At 51.7% G+C, this 19320-nt stretch overlaps 1 protein-coding gene and 1 long non-coding RNA gene across 2 annotated transcripts in view; one reads left to right on the top strand and one right to left on the bottom strand.

The window, feature by feature from the left end:
* Positions 1-13970, bottom strand: part of ANP32A (acidic nuclear phosphoprotein 32 family member A) — a 37244-nt gene extending 23274 nt beyond the window's left edge. The window contains exon 1 of the mRNA XM_045899793.3: positions 13839-13970. Within this exon, the coding sequence (XP_045755749.1) occupies positions 13839-13892 (54 nt within the window). The 5' untranslated portion in view covers positions 13893-13970. The remainder of the gene's footprint in view (positions 1-13838) is intronic.
* LOC123861053 (uncharacterized) lies at positions 10537-14789 on the top strand. Its single transcript, XR_010404971.1, has 2 exons — positions 10537-11456; positions 13915-14789. It is a non-coding gene; the product is annotated as an uncharacterized LOC123861053 (long non-coding RNA).
* Positions 14790-19320: the final 4531 nt, after the last annotated feature.

The raw sequence follows: 19320 nt of genomic DNA, 5'->3' as shown, positions 1-19320 counted from the left end.
CTTCCTGGCCCACACATTCCCTTTAACACAGCTTTGTCTTCTTGGCACTTAGCACAGCAGCAGTCTTTAGTTTATTGACCATCTCCCTCAGCGGAACAGGGGTCCCATGTGGGCAGCATGGAGGATGAGCTTGTCTAGTCCACTGCTGTATCCAGGATGCCCAGAAAAGACCCAGAGCACCATGGTCATTCAATCCATATGTGAAGATGAATGACCCCTCCACAGCATCTTTTTTTTTTTTTTTTAAGATTTTTATTTATTTATTTAATAGAGAGAGCACAAGTAGGCAGAGCAGCAGACAGAGGGAGAGGGAGAAGCAGGCTCTCCGCTGAGCAGGGAGCCCGATGCGGGGCTCAATCCCAGGACCCTGGGACCATGACCTGAGCCGAAGGCAGACGCTTAACGACTGAGCCACCCAGGCGCCCCTCCACAGCATTTTCTATCTAAAAAAAATCACCCTCCTAACTCTGGTTAACGTCAGACACTCGCTGGCCAAGTGCCGCTTAGCATCTGTGGCCTTCATAAGCCTCCTGGGGCTAGCAAAGCATTTGCCCGACACAAGTCTGCTTTCCCAGGACAGTGGGCACCGTGCAGACCAGGATCCAGACCTTGTCGGAGTCTATGGCCAATGGTCAAACGCAGAAGTGTATTTTCACTTCCACATCAGATCCTCCCCTGTGGCCACTCATGGCAGTGACCACATTGGCCACTGGAACTGAGGGAAGGCTCCCAAGTGCCTACGGAGGCCAAATGCCTGCCCTGAACCACGTACTCCTTCACTTTAGGAGGACAGCATTCCATTTCTGCTCCCATAACCACAGTGCCTCTACCTCCACCCAAATCAGCAGCCCCGGAGGGCCCTACTCTAGAAGCCTCCCCAGACTCACAGACCACACCTAAATGTACAGACACGCCAGCGCTCTTGACCAAGACGCACAGAGCCTTATCTGCAACAGAGCCGCAAACAGGGGCTAGAAGGAGCAGAACCATTCATTATGGCGGCAGGCCAACCTCTGCAGATAGGATTCTTCAAGCCTCCCAGACACAGCTGGGGAGCTGTACCAGAGTGCACGCCTGCCCACCCCCCCAGGCCACGCCTGGGGTGCACCCAAATCTCCAGGGGGAAAAGGAGACATGCAGAAGTGGCAGGAACCACCCTGGGTGACTGAGATGGCCAATTCCTGGCCGTCCATATGGAATAGGCCCCGGTGCCAGAACAGACAGATCCTTCCCACAGGCGGGAGGCGGGAGGCGGGAGGCTGGAGACGCATGATGTCACCGCACAGGCTTCCTGATGCACCCAGCTGCAGGGGAGCTGTGCCTGTCCCTGCAAACCCTTAACAGCACCCTCCGGCAGGGGGATATGGACACACTGACCTGACCCCACGGAGAGCTCAGCCACCACGCACACCCCAGGGAGGTGCCACCGGAATGAGCTCTGGGGAGAGCACAGCTGCGGGTCCTGGCGACCTCCACCTCTGGAGGTCACCTGGGAGGGGCGCAAATCGCACCCTTTCTTCCAGGGAGTGGAGGAAGACTTCCTGGAGGAGACCTCTCAGGAGCTGTGTGAATGACAGAGGCCCAAGTGGGGCAGACCTGGAGTTTTGAGGGGCAGGAGGGAACAAGTGCTCCAGAAAAAACAAGCCAGGCAGAGAGCCCCTTCCCCCCGACTCCGCGGGGAGAGGGAGGCCCCGGGGCAGGGGATGTCTACGGTCTCCTGCCTGGGCACGCCCCCCCCCGCCCCCTCCCACCTGTGAGAGCAGCTCCAAGGGGGGAGCCTCCTCTGGGGCAGGCAAAGACAGCTCTCCTTAAAACTGCTCCCACCACACACAGGCCCCGCCGCCGAGCAAGGGCCTTCTTCAGACAGGCCGCCCCCTCCCCAACTCTGTTCAAACAGCTCCTTCAAGCCCGGGCTGGTTAGAATCCCCTAGCCTCACGACACACACCTGGCACAAACATCTCCTTCAGTCCTGACCACAAGCCCTGGGAACCAGGTATTACTGTTAGTCACCATTTTGCAGACCAGGCAGCCGAGGCTCACAGAAAACCGGCCGGGTGTCCTCAAACAGTGGAGCACAGCAGCTCGGGCATTGCCCCCTCCGCCTGCCTGCTTGGCTCTGGGTCCCCTCCTTCTTACACAAGGCCCCCTGGCCTCTCCGTCCGCCGGGGACGGAGGAAGGGCCAACTCCGGGCTTGCTCAAGAGATACCACTGGGCGCTCCAGTAGCAGCCCCATGAGAGACTGGGACGGGTCCAGGGTACAAGTGTGAGGAGCCGGAATGTGAGTGCCCTCGTGAGGGGGGCCAGGCCAAGGACCGGAGCCGGGCACCCCAGCGGCTGGAATTCCACACCCCTCTTTCCTCTTTTCCTTCTTCCATTTTCCTCTTCTTTGACATCCACTCAGTTTACTTCTTCCTACCTGCTGTGAAGTTCTGCACCCTGCCTCAATGTGGCAGTTCCCAACTGCGCTTTAGAGCCCCCTTTAGAGCAGTCTAAAAATACACGGACTGGGCACCACGCTCGGAAGCCGATTCTGTAGCTGGGTAGAGCCTGGGAATTTCTTAAAATGCTCCCCTGGTGGCTCGGATACACAGCTGGGGCTGAAATCTGCCTTCCGAGCCGCATCCCTTCTTTCTCCGGTGTGTGCTCTGTCTCCCCAACCCCACCAGAGAGACATCACTCCATCCGTCTGTAACCCACTCCCCACCCAGAACACAGGAACTGGGTTCAGGGCTTTCAAGCTGCTACCCAGATTCTTAAGCAGCACTCACGGAACTCCCTGCATCATTCTGGATGCTGGGCATACAGGCCGTGTCAGTGAAAGTGGGCTCCCCGCACCCTCCCTCCCTTCACAGCCACGCCATTTGGGCCTGCTGGTGAGGCCAAAAGCTACAGACAAAGTTGGTTACATAATGGGGGATGAGTGCCTCCCTGGGATACATGCCCCTGAAGAAACCTGTAAGGAATCCCTTTAATTTACTACTACAGGTTCTTGCCTCAACCCCCCCACCCCCCTAGACACACAGACACAGACACAGACACACACACACACACACACTCTCTCTCTCTCTCTCTCTCATGACTTCTGAGGGAGGCAGCAGAATTCAGCGATGGAGACCTTCTGGACACTTCTGACTGCAGACTCTCAGCACAACGCTGTGCACACAGACACGCCACAGGCCCTTCTCCTCCAGACTTCACTCTGGCTCTCCATTCCTGTCCTTCCAGCTTGCAGCAGACCCGGCTTTTCCCTTATTCCCAGCCTGAGGACAAGTAGGAGAGTCTCCTCTCCCCCACTCTGACTGGCCTCCGTCTGCTGCTCATCAAGCCCTCTCACCTCAGACACTTGTGAGCCTCACAAGACATCTGCGGACCCGGCACAGGGGTCTGCCGGACCCTCAGGGACGGCCCGAGGGGGCTTTGGTGGGTGGGTGCACCAAGCCGAAGCAGGCAGCAGGCACTCCCCTTGCTGGGGAACTCTGGCAGACCGCTGCATTTCCCCTGCTTGTCGCGGAAGGGTTAAGAATGCTCTCCACCCCTAACCCATCCCACACACCAAAGCTGGGAAGTTCTGCGTAAGGACAGAGTGCTGGGTAACATACAGGCATGTCTTACACAGCACGGACCTTCATGACCAAATTAAAAATAAAACCAGCCACAGATTAGAAGAGTAGTCTCCTGAGTGGACCGGCCAACACAATCCACTGACCTGCAGCAAGAAAATATTAGGACTTCTAAATATTCTTGATGTCTGCTTCTGAGGTTTAAGTTTGTTGGTGTTGTGTTTTATAACGTACACATGTACACATGATGCATGTGAACAACCCGTTAACTAAAAGGTAGACAAACTCGGGCCGAGGTTCAAATTCTTTATGCCAGGGCTGTAAGAACCAGAAAAATTTGAGGAGCACAGGGTACTAAGAAAGCGTGAATCACCATCCCAGAGGCAGAAGCTCACTCACCCAGGGGAGAGCAGGGCGGGGGTGGGGGGGCGGGTAAACAAACCCTACATTCTTTCCGATGCTTTGTTTCAGGGGCTTGGTGCTTGGCTTTCCAGACAGAAGGTGATGACAATGACAAGAACATGCAAGCACCCTGGTCTCTTCATTCAACCAACATTTCTAGAATGCCCACCATGTGCCAAGGGCAGTGCTGTGCTGAGGGTACACGGTGACGTGTACCAAAAACGGGGCCTTTAAACCATGCGGCTACACAGGGGGACAGAAATGCTCACGCAAACACTCACGTTCAAGTATGTATAATTACCAACTGAAGCTCTGTGAAGGAAATTTCTCTAAGAGTTTCATAACAAAAGAACCAGACCCAGAGCCGAGGAGGGTGGAGGGTGAGGGAGCTGGTGGAGACAATTAGATGCTAAGTCGGTGACAGCGGTAGCGGTTATGGCCCAGAGTCGTTCTGCAGGAATAAAGGCGGCGAGGGAAAGGATGAGAGCACGCCGTGGCCAGTCCACGCAGGACCTGAGGAAGGTCTTGGTAAGGCTCTTGGACGGTCTCCTAAGAACACTATGTATCCGAAGCCCGGCGGCACCATTACATCTGTGTTTTGGTGAGAGCATGCTGGCTGAAGTCTGAAGCATGGCTCAAGGGGGCTGTTGATGCGGGGACATCGGCTGGCAGGCAGGAGAGGACAGTATTTCAAATAGACAGGACCTTGTGACAGACAGAAGATCATGGGTGCATCTGCGGGAGGATGGAGGTGACAGAGGCCTGGGGTTCTTTCTGGACACTCCGGTGGAGACATCGGGTGGGTCCTGAGCTGAGCCAGGAGTTCGGGGCTGGGAGGCCCACATCAGATCGCAGACAGCGGCCGGTCCCTTCCGCGGTCAGGGCGGGAGAATGCAGAATGAGAGGGTCCAAGGTCCAGGCCCGCCCGAGCACAATACTTCATGGCCACCCAGAGGAGGGCAAAGGACCCCAGAAACAAGGAGTGGCCAGAGCTGTAGGAGACGTACTGGAGAAAGGGAGAACAAGAGGGAACGGCTCTAGGAAGGTCAAGGGTGCAGACACTGCTGAGGAAGGTCAGGAAGACAGTGAGGTGGTCTTTCTGGAGCTGTTTAGGAAGCCAACCAGAGGGGGAGGGCTGAGGTGTGAAGGAAGAGAGGGCACGGAGAAGGTGGTTCTAGACAATTCAGGAAGTCTGACTGTAAAAGGGAAGAGAGAGCTAGGCAGCAGCTACGGTGACACGGAAGAATCAAGCCAGGTTTTCTGTTTGCTTTGAGATGGGAGAAACATCCAAGCTTGAGAGGGACCAAAGGATCAGAGTGGCTCAGGGGCCCAGGAGGCAAAAGGGACCTGAGCAGCAGGAGCGGACTGGACCCCGAGGACGGCGGAGCTGAGCTGGGCACGGATTCCGGCTAGGCATTTCTTCAGAAGCCAGGTGAGAGGAGAGGGGGTGGCCCGGAGGCCAAGGGGGCAGGGTTGGAGTGCAGTTTCGGGAGGGGGTCCGATGCAGCTGCCCTGGGCAGTGAGCAAGGGCACAGCCAGGGAGAGGGCGGGCGGCGACCTTACCCTCTTTAGCAACCGCCTGGGGTCCGGTGCTGGGGCAGCTCCACGGGCTGGAGATGCTACAGCTATACGCACATCTAGAAACAACACGTTTACTATTGAACTGCTTGTGGGGAAAAAGACGTCTGCCAAGTTAGACTCTCTAGCTTCTAACCTCTTCTCTCACTGAAACAAACGTGACTTTTTAATATGACGTGTCTGTTGTTAGTGTGTGTGTGTTTTAAGTGAATGCCGACGATGGTGCTCCAGCGGAACCGACCATGATACCAATAACGGTTACCGTTCACTGAGCGCTTACTATGCACTAGGTACTGTTCTATCATCACTTTGCGGAGAGACAAGAAGTGCCGTGGCTGCAAGTGGGGGAGACAGGATGCACCACCCAGGTAGTCTGCGCGGAAGCAGGAGCCAAAGGCACTCTCCTCTCTCCCCAACAGTCTCTCCTCCGCGCTGGAAAACGTGGGAGCCCGCGGGCAACCTGCACAGTGTGTGGCACAAAGAGGATGGAGGGAGCCCGGTGGCTGAGTGTGCAGAGAAGGGGGGCATGTTTGGCTGGGGGCTCCCGGCATAACCAGGAACCTTGGAAGGCATCCACCTGGGGTAGGAATTTAGGATAAGGACTCCTTAACGCCATGAGAAGGTTTGGGGTGGGAAAGAGCTAGAACAAAACCAAAGGGGTGCAGTTTGAGAACATGGGGACCCAGGGGCGAGCTGGCTTAAAAGCAGGAGAAATCGCTATTGACCTGGAGGGATTTCACACAGCTACCAACGGCGTTCTCTCATTCTCCCAAACCAAACCGCAAGATGTTTGAGTGTGAAGGAATCTTGAAAAAATATTCATCTTTTAATGTCTCTCAAATAATCACAAGCAATGTGATCAATTTGTGGGTCAAAGCCAGTACACTATTCTTTTTTTTTTTTTTTTTAATGAACAGAAGTGTTTTCCATGGAGTAAGGAAGCACCTTGTCATTGTTTTGTGTAACCTGTCAGTATATACACACTGGGTAGTGGTGTGGAACGTATTTTTATGTTAGGATCAGGAAGTGTGAAAGCCACCAATCTAACTCAATACTCCCATTTTAGAGCAGAGGAAACAGAGGCCCCGAGAAACCCAGCAGCTTGTCCAAGTTAGTGGCAAAACTGAGAACAGCACACAAGTCTCTAATAGTCCTCTGCTAACTTCCTCACCAAACCGGAATCTCCAAACACAAACATCTTTGGGAAAGACAGCTTTGACTTTAATCCACATTAGGGTAAGTGACCGTGGAGCAAGTAAGCTGATCTTTTAGATCTGCTGCCTAGAGCAAGTTCTGGTAAAGAAGACAGATGAGCACACCAGGGCAGCTGTGGGGCTAAAACAAAATAAATCTGAGTGGAAACATGGGGGTTGCAGGGTGTGGCCCAGTGGGCACAAGCCAGGGCCTGGTGTGGCAGAACAAAGATATTTTATCTTGTTTACAGACTTTGTATTAACAAATATCATCAGGACAACTGGTTCTATTGAAGGAGGCTGTTTCCATGTCCGGGCAGGTGGCCCAGGGCCATGGGTGCTTTGCTCATCTTGTTTCAACAAATTTTATTAAATGACAAGTCCTGAATAACAGATGCCTTCACAATTCTCCATCCCTGCCAGACTCCATCTCTTTAATGAAAATACCACTGTTGGGTATTTATCATTTGTACGATTGTATTTCGATGTAACATAAGATTATAAGATTCAAAGTCAGGTCCCTGTTTCCCTGTATTTGTGGGAAGAATGTAGTGGTGATGGGGGACTGATGGTGTGTATTTCCTGGGAGACTAGACAACTAGCGTGAGCAGGGGGTGGGCAGGTCAAAACGGGGTGGGGAGGTATGGTAGCGCCCATCTTGGAAGGGAGGGGCCCCCTCTGGACACCAGAGTAATGAGCCTCCTCTTCATGTCAGAATTCAGGCCAAACAACTGGGCCAAGTTCATTCGACCAGGGTTCATCACCACTCAGCAACAAGCTCTGAGCTCCTCTCCCAAGCGACTACACCAAGGTAGTGGGGCGGGTCTGTGGAGTATCCTATATACAATACCCATAAAGGGTCACCCACAGCCCCAAGTTTCTTATTTCAATGTGGTATCATTCATTTGGACTGAAGCTCTGGGATGATCAGCCCCCAAAGCTAAGGTAGGTGCCTGTCTTACAAATAAGGAGGACTGTGTTAAGTCTAGAGGGAGTCACCTTGAAAGGCTGGGGGTGCACAAGCGGCCAAGACAGGGAACTGGGTCTTCGGCCTGCTGTCCTTAAAGTACATGCCAAACTTAGGGGAACTGGAATTCTTCCCCTTGAATTCATCTCCCTCCTCTCCTCGGTCTGGCCAATCTTATTTCTATTCCCTCTGCTCATTAGCTCAAGCACGAAAGGCTAGAGGCAGAAAGAAGCTGAAACTCAAAGCCACTTTGTTGCTGGTATGTTCCCCAGGAAACATGCATGGTGGGAGAGCAGCAGGGCAGAACCAGAGATTGCAGGATCATCTGGGGCTTTCAATGACCTGTGTTCTGAGGGTCTGATGTCGGCCATGGAGGACACAGCTGCTGCACCTTCTGCAGGCCCCAAAGCCCTAAGAAGACATCTGAAATGTAAGAGTAACTATTTAACTACAAGATGTGCAAAAACCTTTTGCAAAACTCCGGAGAAATTTTAGTTGGTTATACAGAAGAACTTCTAGATGGAAGGGACACTCAATTCTAAACTGGTAACGAGGTTGATTTCCACTAGGCATCAACTAGTTAAAGGGCACACAAAGAAAACCTTGGAAAGACTCCTAAAGCACCACCCAAATGAATGGCCTGCCATATGTTTAATAAAAAATTTAAAAATAATTAAAAAAAACCACCCAGATCCCGATCCCACCGGCCCCCAAACAAGGATCACCAAGCTTTCTCTGTAAAAGGCCAGACAATAAACTTTATCTAGAGACAAAACTAACAATACTACACAGGCACTTTTATAATGACAGAAAACAACTTTCCACAATTCTTTTATTGACAAAATTCAAGATCTATAATGAATACAATTTGGGGGGTGGAAGGGTTATAACCATCTAACAAGACAAGTGGAATTCTTTTGGGGGGATAACATTTCACTTAATGGAGATTCAAAGTTAAGTGTTCCACATCATCACATTGATTGCAACGTTTCTGTGTCCAGATTATTCTTAGCTCATGATACTGAAACAGGCAGCTCACCCTGAATTTCACGACCCTTGTGGGATCTGCATTTTACACGCTCCCCAGATGATTCTGATGAGGGGCCATGTTTGGGACCTAATGGACCATACAATTCTCAAGAGTCCCTACTGTCCAACTAAAGGGGCCCCTGGCTTAACGGTGGGACGAGAACTCAACTCTGTTGTATAAAGTGACCACCCTCGCAACATGGAGGATGTCACACTGCTTTGCCTAACCTTGACGAGTTGTTAAGGAGAACTAAGGGAGATGATCCCTGAGTTGTTATTAGTATACTACATCTTAGGTACAGAGGCCATGCCAATTCTCTTCAGTTTTCTGGCTGTAGATGGTGACAAAAATGGAAAATGCATTACATGCAAAATCCCATACAAACCACTGCCTAAGAGTCTTCTCATTACCCAAAATGTATACTCCAACACCTAAAAGGACAGACTTCTTTCAGCCTAAACAGATGTGATGTTCTAAACCAAACTCAGAAAGTGTACAGTTTCCCCTGTATCGGAGCCCCTGGTCCTGACCATCCACCTCAGCATCTCCAACCGGGAGGCCATCCCGGGTTCACGTCGGTACCTTCAGTGACAGGAAACTCAATCCCTCATAAGGTGGCACTGTTTTAAAGCCAGAGAAGAAAAAGCTCTCCGCCTCGGTGTCTGACAAAAAAGGGTGCTTCAGGGGAGGGAACAGAGACTAAGAAGCGGAGTATGCAGACTGACTGTGGTAAGTTCTCTCTGCCTCAATTTCCCTGTGTGTAATGCGAGAATAACAATAGTACCTACCTCACAGTGCTGCTGTGGGGACTAGTTTAATTCATCTGTCTAATCCACTTAGAACTGTGCCAGGCACAGGGTGGGGCTGTGTGAGCATTCACTATTATTGTTGTTGTTGTCGTCCAGAACCAGAGAGAAGCTCAAAGTTGTGCCTCATGGTACGGCAGTTCTCGCTCCAATAACACTACCACACACTGAGCACCTGAGGGCCAGATCCAGATCGAGCCACTTTTGTCACTTACTCATCAAACCAGATCACCACCCCCCTTTTACAGGTGAGGAAACTAAAGTTCAAAGAGGAGGTTAACTTATCCTACCTCCTTGTAGCAGTCAGAATTCAAACTCAGGTCCGTGGGGGCGCCAAAACTCAGCTTCACGATGGAGCCCCCAGACTCGAAACTAACAGCAGCAGCCGCGGCAGATCCATTAACAAAACATAACCGACCATGACCAAACCGAGCTGGAGCTCAGTTTTCTGCCTGGGGATCCTTGGTTGGCTTGCATACACTGGAGTTAATATCAGGCTCCATGAACCCAATTAGGCAGTAAGTCAGCCTGGAAAACATCATGCGACGTATTCCAAAGGTCAAAGTTAAAACCTGGCTTCCTGGGCAGCCTCTGCCGGGCACTGCCATCAAAGCTAGTCTCACGCAGACACCAGACTTTAACCAGTGAGGTGCTTAACCAGCACTGACATCGGCTTTTAAAAAGTCCCGGAGAGAAGCCAGGGACGTGACGCAGAAAGGCGGTCGGCCGAAAGACATCACTTACTTTTTTAAAAAGCAAGCCTTATTCCCTTCTCTTTTCGGTTTAGGGTGACGTTTACTACCGTAAACTGCCTTCCCCAAGGCAAAAAATACAAGGGGGAGGGGCAGAGGAAGACGGGGGGAGGGGGCCCCCCTAGCAGACTGCAGGGCGCTGCAACACCCACCTGAAAGCCGGAGCGCGACCTACCTTCCCGGAGAGCCCAGCCCCGGAGGGCGTTTCCCCAACACATCGACAACTCGTCCCTCCCGGGTAAGCGGCTGCCGTCCTTGGCTCCAGTCAGGGCCGCTAGAGTCGCGCGCGCGCCCCCCGCCCGAAGAAGAAACCTCATGTTTAATTCTTCCCCCAACCCTCCTATCAGTTCCTCCGAAAGAGCAAACTCCGGGGCGACCAGCACGTCTTCAGGGCCACATTTCACTACGTCTAAAACGCCAGCGGGAGGAAGGGCGAAACACTGGCGAGAAGAGGGGCGGGGGAGATAGGGAGCGCGATGGGGGGTGGGGGGAGCACTTGCTGGGAGGATCGCCGCCCTCCCAGGGCGACCGCCGCCGCGACGCTCCAGCAGAGCCTCAGGCCGTTGTCGCGGGGAGGGAAGCCCCCCTCGGGGCCCAGAGCACAAGCCGGGGTCCCCGGAGCCGGCTTCCCCTGCTGCCTCCACGTCCGGGGCCGTCGGGGCGATGGCGCAAGACTCTGCACACCCCCCCCCCAGCGACAACAGCCACGGTGACAAAATGGCAGCCCGGCGCCCGGCAGTCGTGCCACAGGCGAGCAGGGCCCCGGCGGCCGCCCCTGCCCCCCAATAACGCCTCGGCGCCCTTCGGGCTCGGCCTCCGGGGCCTGGCCTTCACGAAAATAATAATAACAAAACACCTCGAGCTCCGAAGCAGCTGGGAAGCCAGGAGGCCCGCCAAGGGCCGGCCCGGCGCGCCCGCGCCCGGCCCGCGCGCACGAGGCCCGGCCGCCCCGGCGCCAGCCCGCCCGCCCGCCCGCCCGCCGGCCCGCGCCCCGCGCCGCATGGAGCCCGGCGCCCGCACTCGCAGCCCCGCGCTCGGCGCCGGCCGCGCCATGGGGGAGGGGCGGGGCGGGCCGCGCGAGACCCGGGAAACATGGCTGCTCGTCCTATTTCGGCGTCGCGGCGTGGCCACCAGCCCCCGGATCCGAGTTGGGAGAGGCTCCGAAGGTGGGTGTGAGGGGGCCCCGGGGGGAGCGCGGCGGGGAGGGGCGCAGGGGGCGCTCGCCGAGAGCTATTTGTCTTAAGAACGGTTAAAAAAAATAGTTCCTCCTCCCCCACCCCTTTTGTCCCTCATTAGCTAGCTTTCTCTCTCTCCCTCCTCCCCAAATGTGCCGAAAGTGCCCCCTCCATCCCCTCCCGCGCCCCACCCCGCCTCGAAGCAGGGGGCAGGCGAGTGGGCTGGGAGACTCGGAGGCGAGGGGGCGAAGCGTGAGAAATCGCTCCCAGTTCGGCGCGGCGCGCTCCCCTCCCCCAGCACATACTCGGGGAAGTTTAAAGAGCCGGTTCGACCCGCTTTCGATCTCGCTCCCAGTTGGCCAGCCGTGTGGCTGGGGTTGGCCGGGCGAACCGCGCCTCCACACCCACCCGCCACGACCCCGGCCCCCTACAGTGCGCCCTTCCCCCTCCGCACGGGGGGCTTCCGGAAAGTACGCGGGAAGACCGCGGCTCCGGCCCCCTCCCCCATCACCACACCCAGCCCCCAAATCCTCCGGCTCGGGGTCTAAGCCGGGATGAAACCGGCCAGAGAAAGACAAACCGCCGGCAGATTGTTCGCGGAAACTCCTGCCTTCTCGGCGGGCACCCCCTCCCCTCCCTCCGCCACCCCCTCCCCGCCCTGCGCGCCATAAGGCACTGCACGTCTACAGTCCACAGCTGCGTTATGATGGGGGGGCACAAAAAGGATCTTGTTTTCAAAAGTCTCACTCAGGTTTGGGGGAGGAACTAGAGAAAAAGAGGAAGCAAGGCCTGCCTCCGCCAGGGATTCGGGTTTTAACGGGCTGGAGGGGCGACAGGTCAGCGCACAGTGCTCCCCGAACTCCCAACTCTGTGGAACCGTGGCCACCGAGGCTGGAGGAAGGGTCCTCCCGCCCGCGCCGCCCTGGTCTCCGGAGGGGTCGGGAGAGGAGCCGGCCAGGGTCTCCGCCCCAGGGCCGGGGTCTCCTCCGCTGAGCCGCCAACTCACATAAAACACTGTTTGAAAGCGAGAGGGAGACAGAAATACAAACGAGCGTTCGAGTAACCCACCCTCACCGTCCCCCTCCTTGGGGGTGGGCTTTCGCCCGAGCCTCCCGGTTCCCATCCGTGCAAGTTTCCTCCGGCCGTACTCCCGCCGCTGCCCAATCAATAACGGCGACCAGAAGGCAAACTCCCATCCCGGAGCTGCGTGTTTCCTATGCCCGCATAAATCTGGACCCAGCCAATACCCACCACGGGCACCAGGTCTGGGCAGCTCCGTCCTGACAAAGTTTCCCGTGCCCGTGTATTAACCAGGCGCCGAATGGCTGCCGAGGAGCCCACCCCGGAGAAAGACTGGCCGGGGGGCGCGAGGGCTCAAAGGCTGGCATCTTAGCGAGGCCGGAAGGAGCAGGGGCGAGGGGGGACCGGGACGTAGCCTTCGGGTAACTTGCAATAGCGATCGCTCGAGGTGGGGAGGCGCGGGGATTATCTGTGCCTTTGCACGTTCGAAAATCCCTCCCCCCTTCCAATTTATCCTCCCTTCGGAAGGAAAGGAAGAAACATCAGCATCTGGCCCGAAGGTGGGGTGGAAAGAGTGAGGGAGAAAGAGGAGGAGAGGAAGGGAGTCAGAGAAAGGGAGGGAGGGAGAGAAAGGGCGCGTTCACGAACACTACAAAGTTACAAATATGGCTCCCCCGTCTCTCGCCTCATCACTGCAAAGAAATGAAGACGCACTTTAAACTCGAGCCATTCCCAACTCCACTGCAGCCCCCTCCCCACGCGCTCTCCCCGGGGGCCTCGGCCCACATTTATCAGAAACTAAACCGGACTCGCGAAGCCCAAAACTTATTGTGTGTGTGCGAGCGAGAGAGAGAGAGAGAGAGAGAAAGGGAGGGGGAAGGCGCGGGAGGGGGGCGGAAGGGGGGATTCATTTATAAAATATAAAACCCCCCTTTTTTTGTTGTTAAATCCAGGAGGCAGCCCCCCTCCTCCTCCTCCCTCGTTAATCTTCCCCCCAGACGGAGTCAAGGGAGCAGCGAGCTCAGAGGGTTATTTTGCCTCATTCTCTCCGACCCAAACGCGTGCGCCCGCTGGCCCCCGGTGGGTGCACACTCGCACGCACACTCTCGCACCCACACTCGCACACGCGGGAGCACACGCACAGGTAGTCACACACCAAGGGCAGCGGCGGCGGCAGCCGGAACATGCTCGGATGGCATTGCAACCCCCCAACCTTGCAATTCATTTGCAGTCCGACCCCCAAACCCACACCTCCCGGGCGCCCCCCCTCAAAAAAAAGTGCCTCCCCCCAACGCACACACACACACAAAGTAGGAGAATGGACCGACAGAGATATTTTTGGCAAATGCTCACATCAGAGGGCGTCCTGTTCCGCAGCTCTAAATGAATCCGTTTGTCCATGTCCATCTCTCGCGCTCTCTCTCTGCAGAGGCTCCCGCGCCGGCGGAATTCAATCAATAAACCCCGAACCCACGGCCGCGCGTTTTAGGACTTTGAAGGCTCAACCAGCTCCGCTCGGTTCTCGAGCCCCCAGCACCCGCGGCGCACACTAACCTGATCACGGTGGAGGCGGGACCTGCGGTTCGGCGGATGAGCGGCAACAGCTGGAGCCAATCGCTGCCGAGGGTGTCCGGGCAACAGCCAATGGTGGCGGCGGCGGGGGGGGAAGGGACCAATGGGCGGGCTGCGCAGCCGGCCAGGGAGGCTCAGCCATTTGGTTGTGGTGCCCGAGACGGACCCCTTTAGATTTCGGGGCGGCTGAAGATCGCGGCGGCTGCTTGGTGGCTGAGCTAGGGGGGTGGGCAGAATGGCGGGGGAAGGGAAGGTGACTGCGCCTGGAGGGCCGAGCCGCTCGGCCTCGCCAGCCTGCCGCCGCCTCAGCGTTTGGCCGGGGGCGGGGCCGCAGGTGCGTTACTCGAGGGGGAGGGGCGCGGCCGGAGGGGTCGGGGTCGGGGTCCTCGCCCGGCCGAGGGCTTCGCAGGGCCGTCCTGGGCCTGTCCGCGTCGCTGGACCGGGTTGGCTAAAGAGGCGGGCGGCGCGAGATCTGGGGGCCCCGGGGCTGCCCGGCGGGCGAGCGGGCGGATGAAAGGCCTGGAAAGAGGGGGAGGGGTCAAGGGTGCAGTGGGGGGAGGGGCTGGTCACTTTCTGGGTCCGGCGGGCCGAGCTGGTAGAGCGTGGCTGCTGCCTTCCTCTTCCTCCGCGGGTACCCACCCCGGGGCTGCGGCTCACGGCCCGCGCGCCCCTTCGCCTCGTCCTCGTCCAGCCGCGGCCATCGCCGCCCCTCTAATAAACAAGTAAATGAAAGCAAGATGCGTCCACCTTTGGATGACTTTCCTCGCGGTCTTGACCCTCTCCACGGAGGGGCATTTCAGTTTGCTGTCATATAAGGTCAGCCAGGAAGGAGCGATCACCAGGAGGCACCCAGGATCTTGTTCAGTCAATAAATGAATGAAGACCATGGATTAAGGATTGTTGCTGAATATATTGAATATTAAAAAGTGAAAAAGGAAGGTGCTAATAACTCCTGGTGTTCTGGACCAAACATAATTTGTGGGCTTTGTAGACCTAGTGAAAGAAAACGGCGCACAGTTTATTCTAATCGCCCACCTGAATCATTTGGTTCAATTTGAGTTGCCAAAGAGGCTCTATTTGGAGGACTTTCTCCAGGTTTTACGGTTTGCTTGCTTTGGTGTTTTTTTCTTCTTTTTTTGAATCACATTAGTTGTAAGACCTAAAAGCCTTCACTTCCACTGGGTTACCCACTTCTTATGGCCAGGCCTTGGACCTTGTCATTTACTAAGTTGGGTGCCTGTGGCTAATAAATCGTGGGGATTGTTGTCAACAAGGACAGATACATCTTTACCCTTCCACACAACTGTTTTCAGTGCTTATACTTCTACAGGTCTATACTCGTCCTTACACACTCCAAGGTGGTGTTTTGGGGGGATACATTGTGTTTATTTTTCAGGCACATGGGTTCAAGGGAGAGAGAAACCAGTATGTGTGTTGCAAATTAGAAGTATTGTTACATAACAATACAGTTTCTTTCTTGAGCATATAAAGTTTAGGAGGAAATAGAAAGTGACAGAATGTAAATAAAACGCACATACAGAATGCTCACACTGGGGAAGAAACTAGTAACTTTATTGTAGCCTGATGGATTGTAAATATAAAATCCTACAGCTAAGCATTTTACTCAGTAAATTTTTCTTTCAGATAAAACGATCAGTGGAATTTGAAAAGTGATCATGTTTACTCTGAGTAACTGGGAAAGGCAAAATAAAAATGGAAAGTCATTGTTTTATTTCATCTGGGTATAAATACTATAATGTATTTGGCTTGTTGACTTAGCTGACATTTGTCTTCCTCAGTTTTGTTCATCTTTCTGAACTCAATTTGTGTAGTTGGAATTCATTTATTTTTAAATTGTATTGGCTTTGTTAAAGAACATACAGGGATCCCAAATTACCTCTCTTTGCCGGAGTCAGTTGTTATTTCTGGATATAGCATTTAAGGTTGTTTTGAAACAGAGCTCTTCATCACACACACATTAGGTCAATATGATGTATAGAAGCTATGTAACAACGGAATACTGAAGTTTACATTCTCTTTGATGGTAAATACTCCTCTTCAATTTGAATTTTTAACCACAATTAAGTCCACACTGCTAGCAATGTGATACCGAACAGTGGCTTTCCAGAGGAGTAATCCTTTAAAAGCCAGCCAATCAAATGCAGAGATGTTCCTGATCCAGCTCTGCTAAACAGAAGCAAGTAGCTCACCTTATCATACAAAGATTGAAGAGGATGACTTGAAAGCCCAAAGCCCCGTTAAAGAGAGTGTACAGGAACAAATTAAAGTTGGAATTGAAAAAATTATGGCTTGATCACTAAGTCAAAAACAGTAAACTTAACAGTTGTTTTTAGAAGCATCTTTTATACATTTTGATAACATTTTGTATATGGTGTTAGAAAATTGAAAGAAGGCTTCACTAGATTCCAATCTTACAGAAGTTGAAATATCCAAAAAGTATATATAACCAATTGAATACTTAACTTTCCATCTTTCCAAAATGCTTTAAAAGAACAGATTTCCTCTTACTTTTACAAATAGATTTGTTTGTAGTTTATTTCTAAGAAATGTTCATTTATTTTGACTTTTTCTTATCAAAAGGAAGTGGGAATTTAACTCAGCTAAAGCTTTGCCCCATGCTACTGGACCAAACGTTTAAAAAAAAAAAGACCAAATTGCTCTTATATTCCTTATTTTGCAGAGTTGTTTCTTAAATTCCATTTCATTGCATATTATAGTAGTAAATAAATGCTCTGAATGGTTCTGAGTATCAGAAGATAGAGTAAGAAAAGAAGCCCATTTGATAATGGGAGTTAGGTTATAAAAGTATTTGCAGTCTGTAACTTCTAGAGCTGGACTGGATTCACACTGAGAAGAATAAATGAGATACAATTCACAGGCTTGAGCCCATCGGGAGAAAGATGGCCTTCAAGTAAGGAAAGTTCTCTTCCTGCCTTCCAGAATATTTTCCTTCAAAAACCATTCCAGACAAATGAGCATCCTCTTTTGTTCTCTAAGAGGTATGAGCAATGGGTGTCTTAGCTTCTTGGTATGTGTTGCAAAGTACTGTTTTATAAATAACCCGCAGTGATGCTGCTACCATTTAAGCTCTTTGCCCTTGTTTGGTCTCCACAAAGATGGAGACCCTCTGGTTAGCATTCACTTTTTGAGCTGAGCTAATGTATTCACAGTTCAAGTTTTTGTTCTTCAGCTTGAATCACATACATTGGAACCTGGCCATAGTACTTTTTCACCTACATCATGCTTCTGCTGCCTGGACCCCAAAAGACAATGCTGTGGAAAGACTCCAGCTTAATTATGTTCTCTTTTGTCTTTCTATATAAATAGCTTTAGAAATGTAGATTATTCTTTTGAAATCCATGGTAACAAATGTGAAGACTACTGCATTTTGATTTGAATAGCAAAGGAATGTTGAGGTCCAGGATCTAAAAAGTTAACTATTAATTCATTTGCTTAATAAAGCATTGAGTGGTTTTATTTTTTTAATTATTGAAGTTACCTTTTCAATGGGTTGCACATGGGGAAAAAGCACTGTTACATGAAAGCAGTCATTTTATGTGATTTTTAAAATAGTAAAAATCTTAAAACCACCTTAAAGATGGTTTATTTTGAAAAGGGAAAAAACAACAACTATCACCTGCACACTAGTTTGAAAATCTCTGGAGATTTTTTGAGTCCAATTCTTAAATATATTAAAGCTAATTCGGGGGTAGCAATAAGAGATAGTTTGATTACCGTTCACCAAGAAGAAAACCAGAGCTAGAAGAAAACAGATGCCTTCAAGGCAAATACTGGAATGAGGAGCCATTAGAACAAGACTGTGGCTAAAGGCAAGCTAGGTTGAAAATACTGAAATGCAATTAATTTAGAACCTACTCCTTTTTTAAATCTACCTGCTGTTGACGTTTGCCTCTGAAAAAAAGGTACTAAAGTCTATTAAGATATAAGAGGTAGAGAACAGACTTTCTAAGAACTTTTCATATATTTACTATTTGCAAGTAGTATTTCTAATTTTACGCATACATAGCAAAACTGCCCTCTCATTATTTACTTTGTGGCAGCAGTTATGATTTGTACATGTAAGTAATGATTTTAAAATATAAATCCTACAACTCTTCTTGAATTAGAGATCTATTTCATGCATTCTGAGAAATTAGTAGTTTTTAAGTGAATTTCTAGTTGAAATAGTGGTCCTCGGGAGAGTAAACCTATATCCTAAATTTTCTCTGTAAATCTTGAATCCTAGCTTGAATATAAAAATGATGCCTTCGTTTGCACATGACCAAACAAAGCGGGCCATGTTAGGTGTCTGAAGACTTTTACCAGGAGAGGAACACTGGCTTCCCTCTGCTGGATTAGTTCTGTCCCAAGGATGTACCTGAAATCATTTTATATGCCTTCACTTCTACATATATTTACTCAAAGGAAACGAGTAAGTGTGACAAATATTTTTCCCTAGGCTGGACCAACTCATCATGTCTGTGTTTATGTTCATACTGAGAAGCAATGCTACAGATAAGGCCGAATAGCAGGCAAATAACAAGCATGTTGATCGCAATGTGGTAGCACTTTTTATAATAGCTAAAGAAACAGTATATTCATATGCCCAGGAAAAAGTTGGAGAGACTATGCACCAGAAAATGTTTCTTTTAAAAAAAATTTATTTATTTATTTATTTGTCAGAGAGAGAGCGCACAAGTAGGGGGAGCGGCAGGCAGAGGGAGAAGCAGGCTCCCCGATGAGCAGGGAGCCCGAAGTGGGACTCGATCAGGGATCATGACCTGAGTGGAAGGCAGACGCTTAACCAACTGAGCCACCCAGGCGCCCCTGCACCAGAAAATGTTTCAAAATTTTTTTTACAAAGTTGCTCTGTGGTGATGGGGTTACAGTGTTTTTTGTTTGTATTTTCTAAGTCTTTCAGTTGATAATTTTTCCAATAAGATAAAGTTTTAATGGAAATATAAGTATAGCAGATTTGGGGGATGTTCGTGCTAGCTGGAATTCTTGGTTGCAGACTACAAATTTTCCCCAACCAATGCAAGCAGAAAGCAATTTCATATAAGGCTATCACAGAACGTAAGAATAAGGTCCAGGAAAAGAGCAGGAGAGAGGGGAAACTGGGCAGTGTTCCAGTATAGTCTGAAGAGGAACCCCCCAAACCACAGAAGTCACCTCTAAACTGTGGACTGCACCCTGCCATTGCTGCAAGTGATCTCTCAGGAGCCTCCATTTTTGTGTCGCT

This window comes from Mirounga angustirostris, unplaced genomic scaffold (genome assembly GCF_029215605.1).
Source record: "Mirounga angustirostris isolate CCGP_5_RB_7025 unplaced genomic scaffold, mMirAng1.0.hap1 SCAF_9, whole genome shotgun sequence".
Taxonomy (NCBI): domain Eukaryota; kingdom Metazoa; phylum Chordata; class Mammalia; order Carnivora; family Phocidae; genus Mirounga; species Mirounga angustirostris.
This window is presented reverse-complemented; position numbering and strand designations above follow the sequence as displayed.